The sequence below is a fragment of the Pyrus communis genome, chromosome 13, assembly GCF_041283825.1.
Source record: "Pyrus communis isolate YQ-2024b chromosome 13, ASM4128382v1, whole genome shotgun sequence".
In the NCBI taxonomy this organism is placed as follows: Eukaryota; Viridiplantae; Streptophyta; class Magnoliopsida; order Rosales; family Rosaceae; genus Pyrus; species Pyrus communis.
Window position 1 is genome coordinate 26,050,114 of NC_142577.1, and position 16,848 is coordinate 26,066,961.

Below are 16,848 nucleotides of genomic sequence, written 5' to 3' on the forward strand. Positions count from 1 at the left end.
TATGAAAATGAGATGTGAATTGAATGGATGAATGCAAGGGTATTTATAGGAGTAGTGGAGGGAACATATGGCTATGTCATTTGTAGGTGAAGTAGGTGGATGTTGTAGGTGAAGTAGGTGGATGTTGTAGGTGAGTAAGTGGATGTTGTAGGTGAAGTAGGTGGATGTTGTAGGTGAGTAGGTGGATGTTGTAGGTGAAGTAGGTGGATGTTGTAGGTGAAGTAGGTGGATGTTGTAGGTGATTATGAGTGATAAGTGATAAGTGTATGATATGTTAAGTGATAAGTGAATGATTATGATAAGTGATAAATGAATGTATGATATGATAAGTGGTGAATGATATGTGGTGAATGATAAGTGGTAGTGTTTAAGTATTTAAAATAGGGAACAAAGCCCTTCCTTGCATGGCAAGGAAGGGAGACACAAGGAAACACACGACAATGTCCTAAGGTTGCTAGGAATGTTGTTTTTGTGTTCTAAAATGCGTAGGAGTTTTCAATGATGCTCAAACATGAGGTCTTTTTAGGATTTAACTTTCCTACTTCAAGTCTTCAATTTCGTCCAAACTTTGGCTCCATGGATAAGCTATCCAATTCATGCCCAAAAATGCTCCAAATAGCCTCAAAATGCACTTTCTTGCTCCCTAAGCCCTTAGAACCTGAAAACACACAAAAGAAGCATAAAGAACTAAAATAACTAAAGAAACATAACGTAAATGTACGAGAACAAGTCATTTAAGTCGCATGAATATGCTCCTATCAATATGTCACCTCTGTCACTCCCACCACCAAATTTTCCCCTCGGGCTCATCGTTGCATTTTTCTCGGTTATCCTCATAGACAAAAGACCTATACCCTTTACGATCTCGACAATCACCGCATTTTCACTAGTCGAGACGTCATCTTTCACGAAACTACTTTCCCTTATGCCGTTTCTCACCCTCCTATCCCATCCTCTTCGCCTACCCTACCCATCCCACCCTCTCTGGACTTTACATATAACCCACCCCTTCCTGCCCCGACGCCTCACCCTCATCCACCTTCCTCCCCTTCCACGCCTCCCACAGATTCCCTTGCTGCCCCATTACCCGTTCCTCCCCATGCCCCTGCCCTCTCGGCATCCCCTCCTTCCCCCCTCCCCCCGCCCGCTACTTCCTTACCTTTCACCCTTTTACCCACGGACATCCCTACCCCCCCCCCCACTACCTACCAATCCTCCCCTTCCCCGCACCTCTTCCCGTGCCCATAAACCTCCATCCTATTTAAAAGACTACGTTTGCTCGCAGGTGATTCTGCCATCCCACCCATCTTCGACTTCGCAACCCGGTTCTACACAAGGTACGCGATATCCACTTTGTAATTTTCTCTCTTATCACCGTTACTCTCCCAGGCATTTTTCTTACATTAACTCTGTCAGTCGGACTGTGGAGCCTTCCTCCTTTGCCGAGGCTGCCACTGACCCCAATTGGCAACGTGTTATGACTGAGGAGCTTCAAGCTTTACATGCTAATGGTACTTGGACTTTAACTTCCTTGCCCCCTGGCAAAATTCCCATTGGTTGTAAGTGGGTGTACAAACTCAAGCACAATTCTGACGGTTCTATTAACCGCTACAAAGCTCGTTTGGTTGCTAAAGGCTTCACTCAGGCTGAAGGTATTGATTATCATGACACTTTTTCTCCTACTGCTAAGATGATTACGGTGCGTTGTCTTCTTGCTCTTGCTGCTAGTCAGTCTTGGTCTCTTCATCAGCTTGATGTTAATAATGCTTTCTTACATGGTGACTTACATGAAGAAATCTATATGTCTCCTCCTCCTGGTCTTCGGCGACAGGGGGAGAATCTTGTGTGTCGCCTTCACAAGTCACTTTATGGTCTTAAGCAGGCTTCTCGCCAATGGTTTGCTAAATTCACTAGTGCCATCATTTCTGCCGGTTTTCAACAATCCAAAGCTGACTATTCATTGTTCACTAAAAAGTCTGGTATTTCTTTCACAGCTTTGCTCATTTATGTGGATGATATTGTGATTACAGGCAATGATGCTAGTGCCAGTAATTCTCTGAAGTCTTTTCTCCGTGATCATTTTCGGATAAAAGACCTTGGTGATTTAAAATATTTTTTGGGTATTGAGGTTTCTCGTTCTAAACAAGGGATTTATATTTCTCAACGCAAGTATGCATTAGAGATTCTCAAGGACTATGGTTTTTTGGGAGCACGACCCATTGCTTTTCCTATGGATGACACAAAATTATCTGATAAAGGAGAACTTCTCAAGGATCCTGAAAAGTATCGACGATTAGTAGGTCGGTTAATATATCTCACTATCACTCGGCCGGATATCACCTATTCTGTGCATGTTCTAAGCCGTTTTATGCACGAGCCAAGGATATCTCATATGGATGTTGCGCTTCGTATTGTTCGTTATTTGAAGGCTACTCCAGGTCAAGGTTTATTATTTCGTTCTGACAACCAGACCAAGTTAACTGCGTTTTGTGATTCTAATTGGGCAGGTTGCCCTATCACTCGCCGTTCGACTACTGGGTATTGTGTATTCTTGGGCGGTTCTTTGATTTCTTGGCGGACGAAACGACAGAAAACCGTTTCGCTCTCTTCAGCAGAGGCAGAATATAGGGCCATGGCAGGTGCTTGTTGCAAGATAGTTTGGCTTCGTTTTTTGTTGAAGGATTTGAACATTCCTTTGGATGGTCCTTCCATTTTATTTTGTGATAATCAAGCAGCGTTACATATAGCTGCCAATCCTGTTTTTCATGAACGAACTCGTCACATTGAGATGGATTGTCACTTTATACGAGATAAGATTGTAGATGGCACAATAGAGACCAAGCATGTAGGTACGGCACAGTTGGCAGACTTGTTTACCAAACCTCTTGGGAAAGAAAAGTTTTCGGGTATGTTACGCAAGTTGGGAGTTCTTGACATCCACTCTCCAACTTGAGGGGGAGTGTTAGACAAATAAGGAATATGGTTGGAGTCCTTGTGTAATTGTATATAATATTATTATTGGAAGAATAAGTCGTCCTACAGCCGTCAAGCCGTCCTACAGCCGTCCTACCTTGTCCTACCTACACACTAGCCGTCCTACAGCCGTCAAGCCGTCCTACAGCCGTCCTACCTTATCCTACCTACACACTAGGACGGCTACCTTGTCCTCTACAGCCGTCCTACCTTGTCCTACCTACACACTAGGACGGCTACCTTGTCCTACCTACACATTTGTATCATGTATATATATCCTTATAATCTTGTAGAGAAACATAATGAGAAAAAAACATTCTCTTCCATTTTTCCACATTCACGTATCAATAACAAATATATTTTTTAGCCTACATACCTTTTTCTACAGAGCAAATGTTGCGGGTGAGAGCGATGAGCGACGTCAGGAGTGTCTGCGGAGCTATGGCTTCGCAGGGATGAACCGCTGGGTATGTGAGAATCCGGCGACCCGAACCGTTAGATCTTTGGATCATCGAAAAGAATGGATGAAAAGGTTAGATTTGGTTGGTTGTTTGTTTGCTTGTTTGGGTTCAAGAACTTGACGTCCGTGAGTTTATGTTAAGGGATTAGTACGGGACACGTGTTGGAAGTATGTGCGTCGCTGACGAATACGAGACATCCGAGGGCGCCATACTTGGGAGTTCACCGTTCGACACGTGTCCTGTGAGACACCTGGGTGTTGGGAAAATGGCGGCTTCGTAGAGTGTTTCGAGTTGGGGAAGGCTAATGGGAGTGCGACACTCGAGAGAGTCGACACTTTGGTTTCTAAGGTCATTTCCAATTGAAAGAAGGTTAAAGGGTTATGTTGAGCTCTATAGTCTTATAAAAAATTATATTTTAATAAATAATGTTAGGTTATATTTTATACTATCTTTAAACGAGGGGGTCAAAGAGTGCTAAACATAGTCTTTTGACAAAAAATCATTACCAACCGAGGGGGCTAAAGGATCATAGGCCAAACATAATTTATTATTTTAATTGAATTGAACTACCATATTAAAATAAGGTTTTCGAACATATTTTGAGTGACACTTGTCACTAAAATAATAAGTTTTTTGATTTCTTATTTTTATAGAATGAAAAGGAAGTGAAAATTTGAAATAAAATAAGGTAAGATAGTATAGAATTGTGAAAAAAGATATGAGAAATGGGCTAGAAATGACTTAGGCGTTTATATATAAAAAAAAAATAGAATTTTGTTTGTTTTTTTTTTATTTATAAATTTCGTCAAAAAAAAAAAAAAAGGTCAAACAGTAACTTGATGTCAACATGACATCAGGTAGCATGTGCTTGGGCTGGCTGCTCTTGGCCAGCTTTCCGTTAGAGACAGTATTTGTGTCAAAACGGGCAATTAGCCTTATGGTCCTTTGGTCGAGTCCGTTTGAGATGACCTAATAATGTGGAATTATTTGGAGGAAGTTAACGTGGACTTATTTTTAATTGTTATGGGAGAAATAATATAATTTGGTATTGATTAATATTTAAAATTTTGTTTTTCAATTGATTTATGCGAAGTCAAGGGTGTTAATTAGCTATGACTTGTGAAGAGAGGAAGGGAAGAATTGACTTCCCTTTTGTTTTCAATGATTCTTGTGATTTGAGTGTAATTTTCTAACAGTTATGGAGAATTTAAAGTGTAATTATTTAGTTTCTTATGAGTGAAGAGAATAATTATAACATATTGAAGTCGTTGCATTAAAAATAGAGAAACGGAATAATTTTACAAATGGAAAAATTTGTCTAATAGAGATGGTGTTCGTCTATACGTAGTGGGTGGCAAATAGCAGGAGTGGACTCGCTCCAAAATCATCGTATGTATAATGAAGAATGAACAAGTGGTGTGAGTACCACATTTCGTGGATGTTTATATCGTCACCAAATAGAATGGTCGAGTTGATCGAATAGTTTATACGAATGTATAGGATTATGTTTGATTGAGTGATTAGTTGGAAATAAAAATTTTGATAAGCTCACTTTAGAGAGAGCCTAAAAAAACAACATAAAAGCAACAAAAATTTATTGAACACTATTTGATTTTCGAAGACAATTCCATTATTGAATGTGCCTCAATGTAGCGTTGAAATAAAATAATAATATAAAAAGGAGGGATTGGTATGAAGACATCGATTGATATTTGTACAAATCACTACCTCGCTAGTGACATCTCTTGTGGACAATCAGCAGCAAAGTAATGATCGGATCATTTTCAATTTTATTTATTTATTTTCTGCTTTTTTCTTTTTTTCATTGATTTTTTTTTTATCCTTACATTACTTTATTTAGATTCAAATACCTTTAGATTTAGATTTATATCCTCATTTTTCGTGTGCCAAGCCTCCCCCGTTTTGAGGGCCGCATTTTTTGTGCGCCAAGCCGGCCTCAGCTTGAGCGACAAAACCCGTCTCGTTTTGCATGCCAGAAGACGCCGCATTTTCGATGAGCAGAGGCTGATTTGTTTTGCATGAATGTAGCCCATTTCTTTTTGTGTGCCATGAGCTCGCCTCGTTTTGCATACACGAAGCCCGTTTCACTTTTCCTACGTTCAGGTCTGCCTTGTTTTACGTGCGCAAAGTCTACCTCATTTGGTGTGCATGCCTAACACACACGTTTGTTTGCTAAAAGTTCAAACTTTATTTTTGCGAAATATTTTTCAGGAGAATAGATTTATTTACGAATTTGCAAAACCGACTAAAAACCGTGAGTACCCACATTTTTTTGTCATAAATGCAAAATTTTCATTTTCGCGAAATATTTTTCATGAGCATTAAGTTAAATTGTTAAGGAATTTGAAAGCCTTTTTACGGTTTATTGAGCAACAAATGTATATGTAGTAGAATATTTCATACGAAAACTCAAAAAATAAGTAAAAAAAAATATAGTAATGAGGCCCAAAACATTGTCAAATGGGGTTCTACACTCAAGAATGTCAATGGAAAGTCTCAACTTAATTTTCAAAACTTCAGAGTGAGGTGAAGGTGAAAATAAATAGATTGAACAGTGATTTATATACGAATTTGCAAAACTAACTGAAAATCGTGAGTGTTAACCCATTTTTTTGTTAAAAAAAAAATGCAATTTTTTTATTTTCCCAAAATATTTTTCATGAGCATTTAAGGAAATTTTTATAATGTATTACGATGCGGATTTACAATTTATTGAGCAACAAGTGTATATTTAGTAGAACATTTAAGCCGAAAAGTTAAAAAATAAGTGAAAAAGATAGCAAAATATAGCGGTGAGGCCCAAAACATTGTCAAATGGGGTTCCTACCCTCAAGAATCTCAACGAAAAGTCTAACCTTAATTTTCAAAACTTTACGGTAAGGTGAAGGTGAAATTAAATGGATTCAACGATGATTTAAGTTTTGGGTTCAGTTGGCTCTATAGACGCTAAAAGTTTTTGGATTCAGTTGGCACATGGTTAGATCAACGTATCATAATTAACAAAACAACTAATTAACATACTATTAATTTTGACCAAAAAAAAAAAATTAACATACTATTAATGGCAGATAGAGTAAGACACAATAATCATGTAAACTGAGTCTTGATTTGTGATTTGAAAAGGAGAAAATGATGCACCATCAAACCATAGAAAGTTGATTTGCCATTAGACCAACCACTAAAATACTGATCAACTTAACCAACAATTAATTACACAGAAACATTTCTAGAGTTCATCACAAAGAAACAAAAGTTTTTATTATCATCATCATCACCACCCTAATGCCATCACGACATCACAGCCACTTATTTTGATGCAGTTCTCCACTTATTTTTGGCAAGGACAAAAAAAGCTTATGAAGTTCATAGCCATGCAGGATTCTTCAGTGGGGTGACAACAGCCTTGACTTGCAAGTAATTGGAAAGACTGTAAATGCCCTTCTCTCTTCCGATTCCACTCATCTTGTACCCTCCAAAAGGAATAGAGGCATCAAAGACATAGTAGCAGTTTATAAATACACTACCGACGCGCAATGCTCGAGTCAATGTGTTTGCAGTGTCTATGTTTTGTGTAAAGACCCCTGCAGCAAGTCCATAGCGAGAGTTATTTGCTCTTCGTATCACCTCATTCAGATCCCTGCAATCAGCCATATCGTTAGTTCTAATGGAAGCGCCAGACGCTGTAATGACAGCAGGCATAGAGAAGAGGATTTTATTGCTTACTTGTACTTCAAGATGGTCTGCACCGGACCAAATATCTCTTCGCAAGCTATTGACATGTCATCCTACTCCACGGGACAGCAATGTTTAGATCAATATAAATATATAATCATGTTTCGGCTTCTCGATAAATATTATGGTTTTTATGATCTGCAATGTAAATTGGTACCTGAACATCTGAGAATACGGTGGGCTTAATATAGAAACCCTTTGTGCCAACCCTCTCTCCTCCGGTTTCCAGTTTAGCTCCAGCTTTAACACCGTAATCTATGTACTTCAGGATCTTCTCAAATTGGACCGAATCGATCTGATTTAGAATACAAAACCGGAAATGCAGGTGAGGCTGTGTAAACAACATTCGACAGCAGTATGTTTAATGGTCAGAGATTAATAGAGGTGTCACTTGTTTTACCTGAGGACCTTGCTCAATGCCCCCTTTGAACGGGTCTCCAACAAGGCGTCTCTCAGCACGGGCTTTTGCTTTCTCTAAGAACTCATCATATACTTTTTCATGTACAAAAGTACGAGAACCAGAGCAGCAGCATTGACCCTACAAACAGAGGTGTCATGTAATCAGCAAATGGATTTCTTTGCCCCTTAGAATCAAACTTTTTTCCGAAGACAATGCTTAGATACCTGATTAAAGAATAGAGCGAAATGTGCCATCTCAACAGCCTTATCCACATCAGCATCCTCACATACAATGAACGGGGATTTCCCGCCAAGCTCCAAAGTTACGTTCTTAAGATTGCTTTTGGCAGCCAATTCAAGTATTTTTTTACCGGTGTCAGTTGATCCGGTAAACGCAAACTGTGGAGGGATGAACGGTAATTTTAGCAGGAACATTGCAATCAGATAACAAATTGATGCAAAGTTGCAAACTGGTACATTAGCAGACGCATTACTATTACTCGAATTCGTTGCAGCCTTGAGCAACATTTGTTCATCATGAGTTCGGAAAAGTTACGCTTGAGAAAAAGATGTTATTGTGGATATAATAAATATACGAGGAATTCTCAGTTCTTATAAACTTACATAAGATGGCTAACTACAAGAAAGAAGCTTACATTAATTATACATTACCTTATCAACGTCCATATGACTAGCAAGGGATGCACCAACAGTTGGACCAAAACCACTAACCACATTCAAAACACCTGGAGGAAGTCCGGCCTGTGAAAAAAAAAAAAACAAAAGGAAAATCAATCAGCATTAGTAATTGAAAGATCAATGTGAAAGCTCATTCACATAATCCACTCGCAGGTCCAACTCAAAACAGAAAATTGTTAAAATCCGTCAAATCAGAATGAAAGGTAAAGCACCACAGTAAGCATGGAAAGGCAGATTATCTCTAAAAACTACTTCAACTGGACTTGAGACACCATTGAAGCAAATGAGACCACATCGAAGCAAACGCATGGGAAAGTGAACTTATCAAAAAAGGTGATGAGGTAAATTTTTATTCGTGTAGTACCTCTTGCAACTTAGTTGCTGCATATAGAGCAGACAATGGTGTCTGCTCTGAGGACTTCAAAACAATGGTGTTGCCGCATGCTAAAGCAGGCGCAACCTTCCAAGCAAACATGAGAAGAGGGAAATTCCATGGTATAATCTGACCTGCAACACCGATAGGTTCATGCAAGGTTTGCACATGATACTCTCCATCAGATGGAACCGTGAGACCATGAATCTTGTCCGCAAATCCTGTGGCATATCCAAGATCAGAACATAAATTTTGTTCAAACCCCATAAAGCATGTGGTGTAGTTGTGTAAAAAAAGTCCATACCAGCATAGTAACGAAAAAACCGAACTACCATTGGTACTTCAATTTTAGCAGCCTGTTCAAATGGCTTCCCATTATCCCAAGTCTCAAGGGCTGCAATTTCATCATTGTGCTTTTCAATCAAATCAGCAAAGCGGAGAAGGACTCGTGATCTTTCCTGCAAAATGATGTTCTATTAGAAAATTTGAACAAAGCACTGAACTTGAAACAATTCACATAACCATATACTATCATTGAACAAGTAAAATGAGTAGTTACATAAGCTGTCATCTTAGGCCACGGTCCTTCATCAAATGCCTTGCGGGCAGCAGAAACTGCGCGGTTTACATCTTCAGCTTCGCCTTCAGCGACATGAGCAATCACTTCACCAGTCCGGGGGTCCAATGTGGGAAAAGTTTTCCCTGAGACCAAATCCAAGCGTCACACGAAGAACCAGAAAATGCTAAATTGAAGTTAAATTACAACAACATGAATGCTTGACACAATGCTGAGAAACACAAACTGTTAGACAACTCGTGAAGGAAAAGAAAGATCACCTGATGCAGAATCTACAAATTGTCCATTAATTAGAAGCTGGGTATAATTTACTTTGACGGATGGAGAGATTGGTGACTCAATGGAAGCATCGGTGCTATATTTACCAATTCCTCTAACCACAGAAGAAGACCTCCCTGGTTAAAGTAAAATCAAGTCAATTGAGTAAAATATAAACGGGGTAAAACTACTAATGTCAAATATCCAGTCAGAAAATACCACCAACACCAAAATTAAAGAAAAGTACAGGAAGATAGACATTTATGATTATTAACTTCTCTGTACTTACAGGTGATATTTTAAAGGAGAAATTAGGTTCTCATCCTTCTTTTTGCTTGATTAAAATCCTATTCATTTTCAATTTTTTATCAAGGTCCTTGGGTATTAATAACATCATTAATTATTTCAATAATAAAATATTTTTTTATTTCTAAATATATTCATTTAATATTAAAAATGTTACAATTAGTATATTTATATTTATGACTAAATTTTTTATCATATACTTTTAGTTTTAGTTTGTACCCATTTTTAATTTGTACCAATTTTCTTTTCAGTTTTTATTTGTACCCATATATTAATTTCTTTTTGTGCCCATATTTTTTAAAGTTTATTTGTATTTGTACCCATATATTTTTTTTATTTGTACTTTTTATTTTGCTAAATGTACACATGCTAATTATAGGTACTCATTCATGTAAAACTTTTTAATCTTAAATGTACTCATTCTTAAATATACCAATTTGTTATATGTAAAATGTACAATTTTTTATATAAAATCTATTCAATTTTTTTCTAATTCATTTTTAAACTTATATGGGTACATTCTTTTTTCTTTGATTTTAAAATGTATCCATGTCAAGTTTAATCGAAGAAATTTACAAATGTTATTAAGCCTCATGTCTTTATTTTATTTTATGTGATTTTGAAGAATGTACCCATGTTTTGATAAAATTAATTTTTTGGTTAATTTTGATGAATGTACCCATGTTTACACACACACACACACACAATAGTATATTTATATTTTAATATTTTTAATCCCACAAATTATGGTTTTTTTAATTTAAAATCTCATTTATATAAACAACTAAAATTTCTCATTTTTAATTTTAAAAATATAGTAACGTACATAGAAATAAATTATCACATTAATTTCAAAGACCTTGATCAAAAATTAAAAACCAACAATGTTTCAATCAAAGAATATTCATGACTAAGGACCGCATCCAAAGTCCCCCTATTTTAAACTACTTTAATCTACGAAGTATGGAGACTTCAACTTAAATGCAAATAAACGAACACATTGTGCTTTGACTAATTAATCGAATTCATGTATACTTAAGTAACATATTTAATCACCAAATAGTGTGACAAATGACATGATAATTTGGTAGGAACATCTTTTGAGATAATCATGACTAATGTCACACTAGCATTCATGCACGCGCGACATTTTTTGAATCAAGGCGTGCTATGCGTAACTTACATGTTTTAAATGTATTTATATGCGTAAATTGACAAAAGAAAAGTCAAATACTTGAAGTACATGAATAATCTTAGATCATGCTAGAAGAAACCTCTCATAAACCAATTAAAGCAGTTGAATTCACATAATAAAATCGGTCTCTAAAGAATTTACACTAAGAATAGAGAAAATAATATTTAATAAACAATTGATTGAATCACATTATTGCTAGCCTATTGTGAGGCTAAGCCCACCCCTTCCCCTTAGTGTAGATAATATCGTTTGTTAAAAAAAAAAATTATTTGACAACTAATTTAACTACATTATTATCTGTGTGCGAAAAGCATTTTTTATAATCGACATTATAGGCCTCTTAAGATGTTTTGATCGTGTTTAAAAATAGAGAAAATAATATTTAATAAACTACTTATTGAATTATATTATTGTTAGTCTATTGTGAGGCTAAGTCCACCCCCTCCCCCGTAGTGTAGATAATATCGTTTGTTAAAATAAAAAATAATCATTTTACAACTAATTTAATGTAATTTAATCACATTATTATCCGCATGCGAAAAATCTTTTTTATAACCGGCATTACACGCATTTTAAAATGTTTTGATTGTGTTTAAAAATAGAGAAAATAATACTTAATAAATAACTTTATCAAATCACATCATTATTAGCCCATTGTGAGGTTAAGCCCCACCCCCTTCCCCCTTAGTAAGGTAGATAATATCGTTTGTTAAAAAAAAAAAAAAATCATTTGACAACTAATTTAATCACATTATTATCCGTGTGCGAAAGACTTTTTTTATAACCGGCATTGCACGTCTCTTAAGATGTTTTAAATGTGTTTAAAATAGAGAAAGTAATATTTAATAAACAACTGATTGAATCATATTATTGCTAGTCCATTGTAAGGCTAAACTGATCTCCCTCCCCCTTAGTATAGATAATATCGTTTGTTAAAAAAATAATCATTTGACAACTAATTTAATCACATTATTATCCGCGTGCGAATGACTTTTTTTTATAACTGACATTACATGTCTCTTAAGATGTTTTGAACGTTTTTTAAAATAGATAAATTGAATCACATTATCGCTAGCCTATTATGAAGTAATAATTAAAAAAAATTATTAAAAAAGTACAGTTAAAATGAAGAAAATGATATTGCCTTATTTTATGCATTATTTTGGGATGACTTTGAAATTTTTTGTCTTAAGAGCATTTTTGTCCAATTATTTTTTGTTGAAATTTAGTGACACCAAATTACTATTCACCTTTTCCATTTGGTTTATATATAAATATTACTCGTTAAATAGAAGGGCTATTTCTCCTAAAAAATGCAAGTTGGCCAGTCGGGAACGTATATGGTTAAGTCAAGATTCTTTTTAATCTTTATGCTTAGAGTCTAAGAATTAAAAAATTCGGGTAGCTGAAGAGGGAAACTGAGAGTTTCGGACCTTAGGGTGGGCCGATAGAATGACTGATAAGGACGGTATGATTTAAAATGAATGATCTAAATATCTAGAATTGTCGTTTCTGGACACAGATCCATAAAAGATTTTATTTCTATATCATAAAAAGATACAGTGGGTGATTGAGAAAAAGCAGAAAGCCACCGTTGAGCTTGACTCATTAGAAAAGCTAAAAGCCAGAAATAGGGATAGCAGGCATACATCAGCCAGGAAAGAACATGCCAGTGGTGGGATCAGTTTCAGCGCCACTTGCACCAAAAAGATCAGAGATCCAAAAACGCAAGCATCTAACTCTCCAAAATTCAACAATCCATCTCATGGAAATCCAAATTTTGTTTATTCAAACAAAGAAAATTTTAATCAAACCACAAGAGAAAAATAAAGGAACTGATTTTACACACTTTTTTTCTTCTTCGAAAAAATCAAATGACGAAAATTAACAAGTTATGTAGAAAGAAATGAATGTGCGGAAATTATTTTTTATTCAAATGTCAATGTCAACTGAAGAAAACTCAAGAATTCAAGAAATACAATTTATGATTATCAAGTTCTGAAAAATTCGAAAAAGATTCAATCTTCAGTTCTTCATCCTACGTTTTTCTCACCAACCAAACCAACATGGCAGCTAATGCACGATATTACAAAATGCAGACCACAAACCGATCGGATCCGTCGGCCATATGATCCAGGCAGCAGAATATAATTATAAACAATAAAAAAAACACAAAAGATCGAAAAAGCGTTGGAATTGGGGAATTGGGTTAGTAGATTGATTACCTTTGGAAAACATAGAAGCAGAAGTGAAGGAACGATTCAAAAGCGAGCCGACCCTCCGAGTCGCCATGATCGATAGTTTACAGCACCACCACTGATCTCTTGCTCTCTCAAGGTGACAGGTGACGGCCTACAAAAATAATTCTGAGGCTGGTTGATTTTTTATTATTTGAAAAAGGGAACTCTTTTACGGATCGGAAAAACTCATAGTTGTATTTTAAGTTGTTTCTCATCACTATTTAGCGATTCACCGGTTTTAAGAGCTGAACTCAAAACGTGAAGTGTGAAATATGTGTTTAAAATACATCCCTAATCACTAAATCACCCGTACAAGGCCGGTTGCATAAAGTGTTTGTTGCCTGACCAACTTTGACAAATCAAAACGTGTAATGGTGGATAAGTAGATAAGACTGAAAATTTTGGTTTGCGTTGGATAAGTTGGAATATTTGGTGGAATTAACTCAAGAAACTTTAACAAAAAATTGTTGGTACCGTTTACTTTAACGAAAAATTATATTTTTACATTAAAAAGTTAATTATGATACTATTCACTTTACCTTTTATTTTGTCTTTATCGTTAAAACTTAAAGTTTTTAAATCATTTTTATTAGTTTTCTTTTAAATCAATTAGATGCAAGATAAGAACATTATGACGACAAAAATCTGTATTTATAAAAAGTATGTTACTGTTTGGAAAAAAGAAAAAGAAAAAAAAAAGACTGTTACTGCCAAAAGAAAAGAGACTTTTTCAGTTATCATTTTCTCTTTTCTTTTTCTTTTTTTTTTGGGCAAAAGTTACCATTTTCTGAGTCAGTCCTTGTATTCGTTCTTTGGAAACTCCTTGAAATTGATTAATTATCTTACTATTTGAGGGTTTTTTTTCTATATAGGGTTTTGTTTTTCTTCTTTTATTGGAATTTTTTTTTTTTAAGATGACAATTTCCCCAATTTTTTTTTTTTTTTTTTTTTTTTTTTACTGTTTTTAACCCATCTATAAAAAGTAAGATTAAATATATTCAGGTTAAGCAGTAATTTCATATCCGAACTTATGTTCCTAATTTATAAAAAAAGTATAAAAATTAAAGTTTTTTTTCTCTCTTCTACCTTTCTCTTCAACTTATCTCTTTCATATACATGTTTTTCTAAATCCTTTATTTTACACACGTAATATGTGTGCTCCGTCTAATCCGTAGAGAATTCTCCATGTCAATAAAAATAAATAAATGATCACTATGACCCTTAAATACCAGAGATTTTCACCAATTAATATTGCAGTCTAATGTTATTAATCTTACTTATAAATAAGATGTTTTAGGTTAGATTCTTGTTAAAAGCAAATTCTAATACATTATTATAGCTAGCCTAGTGTGAGGCTTAGCTCACTTCCCACTCATTAGTATATATAATATCGTTTGTTAAAAAAAATGCTAGAGATTTTCAATATTTGTTTTAAAATTCAAAGCCAATATTGTAATTCAGTTTTACAATTACTACATAATGTCGTATGCCCGTGCATAGTATGTATAACAAGAAAATTACTTAAACATTCATTAGTGAGTACCCTATATAGTATATACTCATCTTTTGATTTTAGCCTAATAATAACTTACACATGTTTTAATGTCTTAAAAAATAAAAGTAATGTTAGATAGACTAAATTTGTAAACTAAATAACGTGTCACCGATAAGGAATAAACATGTTAATTAACACTTAAGGAATAATCCAATCATTAACTTCCATGTCATTTAGTTTACAAAATTTAGTTTACAAATTTAGTTTCCTTACCCAATAAACAATAGACACGTTAACTAATTTATCTTGGGTTTTTTTTTTAATAAACGATATTATCTACACTAAGGAGAGAGAATGAACTTAGTCTCACAATAGGCTAGCAATAATGTGGTTTAAATTCGCCTAAGGTGAGAATCAAACATATGACCTCTCACTTACAAGTAAAAAGAAATATTATTAAACTGTAGTATTAATAAAATAAATATGACATCTTTTGATTAAGCCGAATCAAGTGAGTATATAAAGTACTAAGGGTTACCCGGTGTAGAAATTGCTAGTTTGAAATGGATTATCTTGCACGCTGTTCAATGTATTGGATTAAATTTAAGTCCTATTGTACAAAGCAAGAAAAATAAACCAGAAATCCCCAACTTTTTTCACGTAATACAGTTGAATAATTACGGTGTACCACTTATATAATGACATATATTTTATTATTTATATAGTAATACATATTGTATTTTTATGTGTTTCGAGCATTTTGAAAAAAATTTCGAGATCCTCATCCATTTTTATATTGACACATTGTGCACGTTGTCGTCGTAGTGCACCGCTTTGTGGACGAGATGATCGAGATATTATTTTATGCACACCTTGAAATGAATGTACATATTACGATAAATATCAGTTTACTATTCTTAAGTTTTGTGGTTTTTAATTTTTGGTACATGAAGTTTTTTTCGTTCCAGAGTCATACTTAAAGTGTTAATTTTAGGACAGTCTCATACATCAGTTAGTCTGGTTGTTACATTAACTGTTAACTGATGATGTGACGTCTACGTAGACAATTACTGGATGTCACATGTCAATATAGGCCATGTGAATGTTAAAAATTTAAAAATAAAAGTCTGGGCGTCCCTTCTCTTCCCTGCACTCATTCCCCCCCTTCTCCCTCCATTCTCTCCTCTTCTCCTCTGCAGTCCACACAGAGCTCTCCCACCCCTCCCTCCGATCCCTAACCCTAACCTCAAAATTCAGAACCAAAAAAAAAATAATAATAATAATCTGGGCGTTCACCCCCTCTCTCCCTCCCTACCCCCTCCCTCCTTCTCCCTTCCTTCTCTTCCCTGCACCCATCCTCCCCGTACACCCAGCCATTCCCCTTATTCTCCCTCCCCTTTCTCCTTTGCAGTCCACACATATTTATTGTTGGCAAGCCCATTTACTGTTGTCAAGAAATCCAAAAAGCTCCGCCGCAAACCGACAAAAATACGCCAAGATTTAAGGCTTTTCCTTGAAACCCATAAAAGCTCCGCCGCAAATCGCCGTAAAGATCAGGTATTTAGCTGCCTTTGCTAAAATCTCCACCTGGGTTCTTGATCTTGGTGGTGAATCTACTGTTTTCTTTCTCCTTTTTTTTGTTTTGAATTTTGAGGTTAGGGTTAGGGTCGGAGGGAGGGGTGGGAGAGTTCCGTGTGGACTACAGAGGTGAGAAGGGAAGGAGAAGCAGGGGAATGGGTGGGGTGTGCGGGGAGGATGGGTGTAGGGAGGGAGGGGGGGAACGCCCAGAAATTTTATTATTTTTAACTTTTTAATATTCATGTGGTCACGTGACGCCTAATCATTGTTTAGTGCCACATCATTAGTGAACGGCTGATTTAATAGTTAGACTAACGGATGTATGAAATTGTCCTAAAATTAACATTTTAGATATGACTCTGAGACGAAAAAAAGTACTAAATGTTAAAAATCACAAAACTTGAAGGTAGTAAACTGATATTTACCCTATAAATTATATACCATGCATATCATTGTATTGCGTATTTGATCCCATACACATGATATAATACAATATAAACCCAATAGCTCAGCAGCATCATAATTTATCTACAGTTTCCCA

The 16,848-nt window shown here is 35.4% G+C and overlaps 1 protein-coding gene across 2 annotated transcripts; it reads right to left on the minus strand.

Moving 5' to 3' along the window:
• Positions 1–6,542: 6,542 nt before the first annotated feature.
• On the minus strand, positions 6,543–13,665 carry LOC137736913 (aldehyde dehydrogenase family 2 member B7, mitochondrial). 2 transcript variants are annotated; one of them, XM_068476231.2, is made up of 11 exons: positions 13,220–13,665; positions 9,496–9,630; positions 9,218–9,360; positions 8,963–9,116; positions 8,650–8,879; positions 8,259–8,348; positions 7,812–7,985; positions 7,588–7,725; positions 7,345–7,482; positions 7,179–7,240; positions 6,543–7,092 (listed from the first exon to the last, which is right to left on the minus strand). In XM_068476231.2, exons 1-11 carry the CDS (start codon positions 13,284–13,286, stop codon positions 6,819–6,821), a joined length of 1,605 nt encoding a protein of 534 aa, XP_068332332.2. In that variant the 5' UTR covers positions 13,287–13,665; the 3' UTR covers positions 6,543–6,818. The 2 variants fall into 2 exon arrangements, with proteins under 2 accessions (XP_068332332.2, XP_088538303.1); XM_088682177.1 differs by lacking the exon at positions 9,496–9,630 and having other exon boundaries at positions 13,220–13,647.
• Between the last annotated feature and the right edge of the window lie 3,183 nt (positions 13,666–16,848).

Excerpts from the sequence above, each read along its gene's own strand:
- LOC137736913 (XM_068476231.2), bottom strand. The coding sequence starts at position 13,286 with ATGGCGACTCGGAGGGTCGGCTCGCTTTTGAATCGTTCCTTCACTTCT. Across the intron at positions 7,241-7,344 it reads CCGTATTCTCAGATGTTCAG|GATGACATGTCAATAGCTTG; the intron begins GTACCAATTTAC and ends CCCGTGGAGTAG. Across the intron at positions 7,093-7,178 it reads CAGACCATCTTGAAGTACAA|GGATCTGAATGAGGTGATAC; the intron begins GTAAGCAATAAA and ends GGCTGATTGCAG.